At 51.9% G+C, this 9,646-nt stretch overlaps 2 protein-coding genes across 5 annotated transcripts in view; one reads left to right on the top strand and one right to left on the bottom strand.

Annotated features, from left to right (window-relative positions):
- Positions 1-3,726, bottom strand: part of Cep104 (centrosomal protein 104) — a 31,732-nt gene extending 28,006 nt beyond the window's left edge. For 2 of the 4 annotated variants that reach the window (XR_004121221.1, XM_031379653.1), the window contains exon 1: positions 3,278-3,696. The gene's annotated coding sequence lies outside the window, so the exon portion shown is untranslated. Of the gene's footprint in view, positions 1-3,277 lie in introns of all 4 variants that reach the window. The other 2 variants (XM_031379654.1, XM_031379656.1) reach the window with 1 other exon arrangement.
- A 62-nt stretch (positions 3,727-3,788) lies between these two features.
- Dffb (DNA fragmentation factor subunit beta) overlaps positions 3,789-9,646 on the top strand; it is a 14,833-nt gene continuing 8,975 nt past the window's right edge. The window contains exons 1-4 of the mRNA XM_031379652.1: positions 3,789-4,026; positions 4,198-4,324; positions 5,740-5,928; positions 7,673-7,752. Of these exons, the coding sequence (XP_031235512.1) occupies positions 3,904-4,026; positions 4,198-4,324; positions 5,740-5,928; positions 7,673-7,752 (519 nt within the window). The 5' untranslated portion in view covers positions 3,789-3,903. The remainder of the gene's footprint in view (positions 4,027-4,197; positions 4,325-5,739; positions 5,929-7,672; positions 7,753-9,646) is intronic.

The following is a 9,646-nucleotide window of genomic DNA, read 5'->3' as shown; positions in this document are numbered from 1 at the left end:
AGAGGTGCTTGTCTCTCTGTCACTGTGACACTGGCTCTCAGAGGCGCTTGTCTTTGCTGTCACTGTGACACTGGCCCTCTGGCTCTCGGAGGCGCTTGTCTTTGCTGTCACTGTGATACTGGCCCTCTGGCTCTGAAGTACACTTCTGTTGTCTAAGATACCCGATTCCTGATACTCTCATGGCAACAGCAAAGCTTCTGGTAGGGTACAAGTGCATTTCTGCGTGACGGAGGAACTAATTGTTAGTAACTGACTGTTAGTGTAGCAGTAGCCACCCATGTCCACTTGTACCCTAGGAAAAGCAGTATATTCAGACATACCAAGGCATAAGTGAACACAGCTGGCCGAGAGCCTGACTCTGGACATTTGATAATCTGCTGGCTCCCAGATCTCTAGAGTATGTGGAAAACCACCCAGAGAAGCCCAACAGAGCATCTTGCTGGGTCACTTCCCCTCCCCTTCCAGAATGGCACAAGTAGTTGTCAGCTTCCCCCTGGACCTGTAAAGTCAAGCTGGACAAGGATGGGCTCTGGCTACAAGACAGACTTTTGGCTTTGGCCCCAGTGGGGGTGGGGTGGGGTCAGGCAGCAGGGGTGGCCTTGGGGGCAGGCAGCAGGGGCAGTCTCTGCCCCTCAGTCCTAGTGAAGGAAGGGAAGCACTGCTTACCCTAAAGCAGAGTCTGCTGCAAGCTAAGTTGCCAAGCTGAGGGGAGATATGGCCAAGCTCGAGGGAGTTTGAGGAGGAACAGCTCACTGAATGATCTTTCAATGCGACTTTCAGGGAACAGATCTGAATCCTAGCTTACCCCATCATCTGGAGGATGCAATGCTGTGATGTCTACTTTGCTGCCTGGCACCCTGCTCTCCATGTTGGAAAACAGCACAGAGTGAGCTTAGCTGTGGTGACTCTGCACTTCCCTCCAACCCTGGCTGGGGCCTGCTGGCACTTTCTTAGCCTTGGACAGTGATGAATCCCACACCCCTGTACAGTGAGGTTCATGCGTGAGAACAAATGTGTGTGTTGCCCAGAAGAAACCAGTGACACTCAATCTCAGGACTACCTAGAGACAGCAGCAAAAGAGACTTCTCCCCGCAGAGACTCCTAGCACTAGAGTCCAGAGCTGCTGAGGCCATTGGCTGTCAGCAGAGGAGGGCCTGCCCAAGTGGAGCTAACCTTGGGTGGCAGCACTGACAGAGAGCAACACACAGGTCCTCAGATGTGATCATACTGAGAGCCTAAAGTGCTTATGGCCCCTTGGTTACTTCTTAGTTACCAAGCCAATCACACACTTGCTAAGCAAGATACTGAAGTAAACCATCAGAAGAAGAACCACTCCTCCTAACACAGGACAGGAGGGCCATTGGAAGTTTCTTGGAATAAGATACAATGCTGAAATACTCATAGGCTCTAACATCCAAACTATCCCTCAGGAAATCTGGCTCATGTGAACATGTTTGATGTGTGATCTAGATCTTTCTCTTACTTCCACTGGATTTGAAAAGGACCATTTCAAGAATCAAGGCCTGTCTGACATTTGCTGGTGTTTTTGGAATGTATGTACTAAATTATTAAGAGTCAGAATGGCAAGTCACTGTTAAAGATGCTGCACTGAGTTCCCTGTGGCCGTCACAGCAGAGTGGAGGGAACTGTTAAAGATGCTGCACTGAGTTCCCTGTGGCCGTCACAGCAGAGTGGAGGGAACTGACCCAGAAAACAGGCAGGAGCAGCAGGAAGCATAAGAAGCACAGCTGGGTGACATAGGAAGCACAGCTGGGTGACATAGGAAGCACAGCTGGGGGACATAGGAAGCACAGCTGGGGGACATAAGAAGCACAGCTGGGTGACATAGGAAGCACAGCTGGGGGACATAGGAAGCACAGCTGGGGGACATAGGAAGCACAGCTGGGTGACTTAGTATGCTTCTCCTCTGACGTGTGAGACTACACTCCTAGTTCACGCAGGTTCTGAGCCCAGAGCTGATCTCTCTCAACCACCATCCTCCCCTTTAGCACCCAAGGGCAGTATGATATGAAGCTTACTGGATTCTGTCCTTCTTCTTTATCCCTATTCCAGATGGGTACAACCGCCTGTTCAACCTATGCTCCTGTCAGACAAATATTCTTTAAATCCAACTTCGATCACCTCCCTCCAGGTCTTAATTCCTAAACCCCAGGTGGCCTCCATCTAGGAGTAAAAGTGCTAATTCTGTCCTGACACCTTATTTCCCTAGTCTTAATTCTTGTCTTGGATTTTTTGTTTTTATTTTTGCGGCAGAGTCTCTTATTTAGCCCTGACTGGCCTAGAACTCATTATGTAGTCTAGACTGGCCTCAAACTCACAGAGATTCTCCTGCTTCCACATCCCAAGTACTAGGATTAAAGGTATGTGACACTATTCCCAGTTACAACTTGAATTTTAGAAAATAGCCAAATCTAACGAACTTCTCCAATGCCGTGACCAGACCATCTTCAAGACCCTGTGTCAGGTTTGGCAGTAAACACCTTTGATCCCAGCACTTCAAGGATCTCTGAATTTGAGGTTAGCATGATCTTTATGTAGTAGTTCGAAGGCTACACAGTGAGACAGTCTCAAAAAAAAAAAAAAAAAAAGCAGGCCTGTCTACCTGGTATTCAGCTGGGTCTGTGGTGCACAGAGACTTACAAACAGAATGTTAACAGCAGATACAAAGTGTATCCCCAATAAAACCAAAACAAATTACTGGTACTGAAGACCCCTGTAGGAGGGCTGTGGGGCAGTGTGGCCAAAACACTGGTGCCTCAATAAGGACATCTGCAAAAACATTCATTTTCAGACGATGCACTCACTGCAGAAGACCTTCCACCTCTGCTCCTTCTCTCTGCACAATGTCCACCCCAGATACTTCTGGATATGTGCAATGCTGCTGGTTACCAGAAGCGGGTGGTGGTCCAGCTGCCCCTAGGGCAGACACAGCCAGTAGTGTCAAGTGATATTTACCCTAGCATTGCTGATAAACTAAGCCCCGAATCTTCTATTTTTGGTTGTGAGCTTATCCTATCATCTTTCCGGCCCTAAACCCAAACTCAATGTAGCAACTTCCAAACATTTTGTTACAAGGATATGGAAAGTGTTTCCAGGTTTCTTTTCAAGAAAACGTAAATGCTACAATATTAAGTAATGATCTGGGGCTAATTAACTTTAAGGACTGAGAGTGCTTTAGAGAATCTTAACGCTTAAAAAGCATGACAAACCAAACCCAGCGAACAAACAAAGCAATATGGATCGAAGTGTAGCCTACCAGGCGCCAGAGCTACAGTCTTTAGTCTCGTGGCAACTGATCCTGTTCAGTAACGCATGCAGAAGAGGACAAGGCGGGGCTCGAACCCGATTCCGGACTCTAAGGCTGAGATGCGCTGCAGGGAGGCCTGGGACAGGCACTGGCCGTGTCCCTCCAAGGCCAGGTGTCAGGGAGCCTCCGCCCAGGGTGCCTGCTGAAGACCGAGGCCGCGCGGGGTCACAGAGCGCCGCGGAGACGAGCAGACGGGCCGCTGCGATGTCGGCCTCTGCTACCTTCGGAGGGGTCTCGGTCCAGCCGCCCCCACCCCGGGCCTCTGAGGCCAGGGCAGCAGAGGAACAGCCGGGGCTGCCTCTGCCCAGGCCCCGGGCCGCAGCTGCGCTCCCATGGCAACCAGGCTGGCCCGCGCTATACGCCTGCGCGTCCGCCCGCCGGCGCCTGCGCGCGCATCCAGGCCTCGCGGATTCCGGCTGGGGACGGGTCCTGTAGACGGACGTTTCCGGTTGCACCTATCTACGTAGAGAAAAGGGTTCCGGGCCGCGCGTACACACCACAGTTCTGGGCAGGAACGTTACAAAAGTCAGTCTCCCTGGTCCAGTGCAACTAGATTTCGCTACCGCAGCCCTGAGATGTGCGCGGTGCTCCGCCAACCCAAATGCGTCAAGCTGCGAGCCCTACACAGCGCGTGCAAGTTCGGCGTGGCGGCCCGGAGCTCTCAGGAGCTGCTGCGCAAGGGCTGCATCCGCTTCCAGGTAGGTCTGGCATTCCGGGCGAGCACTGCGGGGCGGGGACCTTGGCTTCCACCCGTACGGTTTCCATCCTCTTGGATGGGCATGGACGGGCTCTGGGCTTCTAAGGTACCCAGAGCTGTCTGTCTGGAAGCCAAGACTGTTGTGGGACAAGCTGATCTTCTTGTCCTCCAGCTCCCGGTGCCCGGCTCCCGGCTTTGCCTGTACGAAGATGGCACCGAAGTGACCGACGACTGCTTCCCCGGCCTTCCTAACGACGCTGAGCTCCTATTGCTCACCGCTGGAGAGACCTGGCACGGCTGTGAGTAGGAACACTTTGGAGATGGGAGGGACCCACACGATTTATGGCCGCGTTCAGGGGCTCGAGCAGGAAACTAGAAGATCAGGTCAGGGGCGCTGAGTGCTAAAAACTTTTGCTGAAGAACTTTGTTTTTAATTTTGAAACTGCCAAGGGGGAAGGATTGATACTGGGGAAGGTGCTGCTGTGCTGGGCAGGGCAGGGCAGGGCAGATCAGATCAGGTCTTGGCTCAGTTCCCAGTTGCTCTGGGCTGTACAGGTGAGCTGAAATGCTCTCAGGTATCATGGTTTTCATTCAGGCTATTCTAGGTAGGTGTGATGACAGATCATTGTGGTCTTAATCCGAATTTCCCTGGTGGCTAATGGGATTGGGTATCATCTTCCTATTTGCCACTTGCAGGTACTCCTCCGTGAAGCGATTCTTCATGTCTTTTGTGTTTCTTAGTTGGATTTATAAAGCTGTTTAAGTATTTACCCCACCCCCAGAATATCCTGGTTATGAGTTCCGTGTAAGATAATGTGGTTTTTAAATATCTCCTGCTGTGTAGGTTTTCACTCTCTTTATTGGAACTGAGTTCCAACCAACTCAGAGCTAACTGGCCTTGCTCTTTCCATGCTCTGTACCAGAGTCAAAGGTTGAGATTTGCAAGAGAAAGGGGGAGGACAAGGTTACATGTTGCCGAGGCTAGCCTTAAATTCATTTTGTAGCTAAGGCTGGTCTAAAACTTGTGACTCTCCCGCTTCTACTTCTTCCCAACTGCTCATATTCCAAGCACATGCCCCCAGAACCAGCTTCCAAAGTTCTGACCTTCATAAATCCAGATTCTCACTTCACAGCGCATTTGCACTGTCCAGGAACCTCTTGTTACGTCCTGGCTGCCTGAGGTTTCCTCCTGCTGTTTTCTGCATCCTTTGGTATCACAAGAACTTACTTCTTCAGCTTGTTAATAACACTGGATCTCACTGAGTTCTGATTACAAGCCAGACTTGCGGCCTCATTTGGCTGTGGTCTGTGCTTTTTAAGTGTTACTGAATTCTGCTTGCTCCTCTTTGGTTAAAATCCTCTGTAGAGTGCACTTGGTGTTTAGCTTGCTGGGAAAGCTCACTATAGGCACTGTGCGAAGACTCCAAGGTGAGGGTTTGGGAGGTCTGAAAATGGGGTCCTAAGGAGATGGCCAAAGGAGGTGACTTGGTATGGAGGAGGAAGGCCAGAATACCAAATGTACTGCTTTAAGAGGATACTACAACCCTCACCTGACAGGAGGTGGCCAGAGGAATTGTAGTGTCACCTCAGTGGAGGTGTCAGGCCAGGGAAAGGGTTGGTGTCCCCAGAGTCCTGATGTCTGGCAGTCTCTGGGCTGAGTTCTTGGAGCCAGAACAGCATGAATGTGTTTCTGTTTGTCTCCTGGTGGTGACAGATGTGAGTGACATCACACGTTTCCTCAGTGTGTTTAATGAGCCACACGCCGGGGTCATCCAGGCTGCACGGCAACTGCTGTCAGATGAGCAGGCCCCACTGAGGCAAAAGCTGCTGGCCGACCTTCTGCATCATGTGAGCCAGAACATTACTGCAGAGACCCGGGAGCAGGACCCATCCTGGTTTGAAGGTATATGGACTGGGATGACCATGATAGCCAGGGTGTTTGGGGCAAGCAGAGGAGAGCCTCTTTGGAGCAGAGAGGCTCAGGGAGATCTGTCTATTTCAGATCCCAATGCTTCTCAACCAAGGCTACTGGCCTCTGGAGTGAGTGATAACAAAAGGTGTCCATGGGAAGGTATCTAACCAGGACTTGTGGGTTGAGGCAGTGTCCTGGGCAGCCTGGAAATGCACAGAACTTAGAATTTACCACCTTACCATTTGAGGGAGAGGAGAGAGAGTTGGGGGAAAGGACAGAGAGAGAGGAGGGGGAGGGGGAGAGGAGAGAGAGAAGGAGAGAGAAAGAGGAGAAGAGAGAGATGTGGGCAAGAGGGAGAGAGAGAGGGGAGGGAGGGGAGAGAAGAGATAGAGATAGAGGGGGAGAGAGAGAGAGAGAGAGAGAGAGAGAGAGAGAGAGAGAGAGAGAGAGAGAGGATAACTGAGTAACATTCTCAGGAATACCATTCATCTCCTCAGACAGGATCTTGTTGACTAGGGCCTATTGAATAGGCTAGACTGACTGTCCAACAAACTCCCGGGATCCTTCCTATATACTTCATACCATCCCTAGGTAATTTAAGGTACCTGATGCAATGTAATCCTGGGAAAGTAGCAGTTGGCTGGTCTCTAAGGAATAATGACAAGAAGCAACAGCCTAAGGAGATGGCTTAGTGGCAGTGCTTGCTGCTAAAGCATGATGACTCGAGGTTTGATCCCCAGCCCCCATATAAAATCCAGGAGTGGTGGTACTTGTTCAACCTCAGGATTGGGGGCCAGAGTCAGGCAGATCCCTGGGGTTTGCTGGTTAGCCAGTATGGCTCAAACAGTGAGCTCCAGGCTTAGAGAAAGACCCTGTCTCAGTCAGTAAGGGTGGAAAGTCATAGAGAAAGACACCCAGTGGTAACTTCTTCCCCCTGCATGTGCATGCATGGGTGAGTATACCTGCACAGATATGCACACATATGTGTACATCCATGTACACCATATGCACACACACACAAAAACATAAATCCTTTAAAACGGAGGACAACCTCCTTATTTAGTTCATATAGGATTAATAGCATGTGCCACCCCACCTGGCCAGATGTAAGACTTTTAAATAGTTAAGGTCTATGGTTGGGTGAGTCTGCTGTATGGCAGTTGAGGGTGCAGTTTGCGGCATTCAGTGTGTCCAGCACCTCTACCTTGTTCTGTCACCGTGACCAGTATTTGCTCTCAGGGCCGTTTCATCTTGCACAGTCCAAGCTCTGTGGCTCTGCAGCCCAACCTCTCCCTCTCCAGTCTCTAGCTCTATAAATGGGACACCTCCACGTGTCACTCGGCACCGCCTGTGAGTGGCATCGTACAGTGTTTGTCCCGATGCTGATGCTCATCTCATGCAGCATGGTACCCTTCCTCTTTAATAGTATAATCCTGTTGTCCTTTAATCGGGGCGCCTTTGCCCATTACCTGCGGGTGAGCACTTGGGTTGCTCAGTCCAGATGGGCTAACTTTGAGTGACTGAAGGCCAGCCTAGAGCCAACCTCTTGTCTGTGACTGAGGTGCCTCATAAACAGAGTGTGCACACCACTTTCAGGAATCTCTGCAGGTGGTGCAGCTTCTGGGACCCTCCCCCACCCCTTTTTAGTTTTCTTGGCTCCTGAGCTGTGGCAGATGCAAACGAAGAAAGAGGCTGTGGTCTGCCTGTGGATTCCAGGGTGTCATCCTTCTTGCAGGTTTGGAGTCTCGATTCAGGAATAAGTCTGGCTACCTGAGATACAGCTGTGAGAGTCGGATCCGGGGTTACCTGAGAGAGGTAAGACCACAGTCAGGTCATGCTGTGAGTGCTCGGCGCGGGATGGGGATCCGTTGGTGGGTTTGTCACCCCTTTTCTGATGCCTAGGTGTGAGGTTGCTACTATGTCAGCAGAAGGGGTATGCACCTTAGAGAGGCAGACCTTCCCGTCCCATACATTTGGTTTCTTCTGCACTTTAGCCTCTGAGCCCTTGTCCGGCAGGCATTAGAACCTTTCTGGGCTGTGTCCTTTGGTTAGGGTTAGAGGCCCCAGCCTCAGCCTCAGCCTTAGCTCTTACTCACTTTCTGTTTGGCAGAGACCCTGATGATTTACAGCCACAACAGCTTGAGTCTTGTGCAGAACTTAATGGCAATTGAGTTGTGACATGAACTTAATTCTATTGCGGATGCTTCCCGTGTCTCCTCCATTGTCCTGTTGACACCACCGTAACTGGGTGGTAGTATCCCCCAGGACTCTGCTTCTTTTTCTCTGGGCACATTGCAGTCCTCTGACCTTGCAGAAGTGGGGCACAGGACTGGAGAGACCTGCTTCTTGGGTGCTTTGTAGATACGCTCTGAGTCACCTGCTAGGTCTCTGCTCATGACTAGATAAGACCTTTGTGAGAAGAGCGGCCAGCGGCTCCAGTACAGTTACACCTGAGCTCCAGGAGGAGGCTGTCCTGGTGCCCTGATACCCCTCTGCCTGAGGTCTAGGAGGCTGTCCTGGTGCCCTGATACCCCTCTGCCTGAGGTCTAGGAGGCTGTCCTGGTGCCCCGATACCCCCTCTGCCTGAGTTCTAGGAGGCTGTTTTGGAGCCTTGATACTCCTCTGCCTGAGTTCTAGGAGGTTGTTCTGGAGCCCTGATACCCCCTCTGCCTGAGGTCTAGGAGGAGACTGTCCTGGTGCCCTGATACCCCTCTGCCTGAGGTCTAGAAGGCTGTTCTGGAGCCCTGATACCCCCTCTGCCTGAGGTCTAGGAGGCTGTCCTGGTGCCCCGATACCCCTCTGCCTGAGTTCTAGAAGGCTGTCCTGGTGCCCTGATACCCCTCTGCCTGAGTTCTAGAAGGCTGTCCTGGTGCCCCGATACCCCCTCTGCCTGAGTTCTAGGAGGCTGTTTTGGAGCCTTTATACCCCTCTGCCTGAGTTCTAGGAGGTTGTTCTGGAGCCCTGATACCCCTCTGCCTGAGGTCTAGGAGGAGGCTGTCCTGGTGCCCCGATACCCCTCTGCCTGAGGTCTAGAAGGCTGTCCTGGTGCCCTGATACCCCTCTGCCTGAGGTCTAGGAGGCTGTCCTGGTTTGGGGACAGCAGCTCAGCTCCTGGGGACCTTTGTCTCCCTGATCTCCTTGTAGGCATATTTATCAACAGAAGCTTGGGCACCTGCACAGTAGCTGGGCAGTGCCACAGGCCTAGGGCTTTTCCATCTGTCTGTCGTTTACACCGTGGCACACTTGAGCTTCTTGGCTTAAAGCAGATCCTTCGGCTGCATGCTTCCTTCATGCTCACACTCCACCAAGTCTTCTGACTCTGCAGTATAGCTTGAACTCAGTGTTAGTGTCTGAGCAAACCTGACATGGACATGTGTTCACAGAGCCCCCTGCTGTGTTGAAGCTCCTCCATTTCCCAGGGGTGTGGAGGACCTGCCTGACTAGCTGGCCTCAAGCCCTGGTTGTTCTCTTGCCACTGTGGCCACTGCCTGCCTGCACTGTGCCTGCTGGGCTCTCAGACTGTGTCTGCACTGTGCCTGCTGGGCTCTCAGACTGTCTGCACTGGGCCTGCTGGGCTCTCAGACTGTGTCTGCACTGGGCCTGCTGGGCTCTCAGACTGTCTGCACTGGGCCTGCTGGGCTCTCAGACTGTGTCTGCACTGTGCCTGCTGGGCTCTCAGACTGTCTGCACTGTGCCTGCTGGGCTCTCA

Source organism: Mastomys coucha, unplaced genomic scaffold (genome assembly GCF_008632895.1).
Source record: "Mastomys coucha isolate ucsf_1 unplaced genomic scaffold, UCSF_Mcou_1 pScaffold18, whole genome shotgun sequence".
In the NCBI taxonomy this organism is placed as follows: Eukaryota; Metazoa; Chordata; class Mammalia; order Rodentia; family Muridae; genus Mastomys; species Mastomys coucha.
This window is presented reverse-complemented; position numbering and strand designations above follow the sequence as displayed.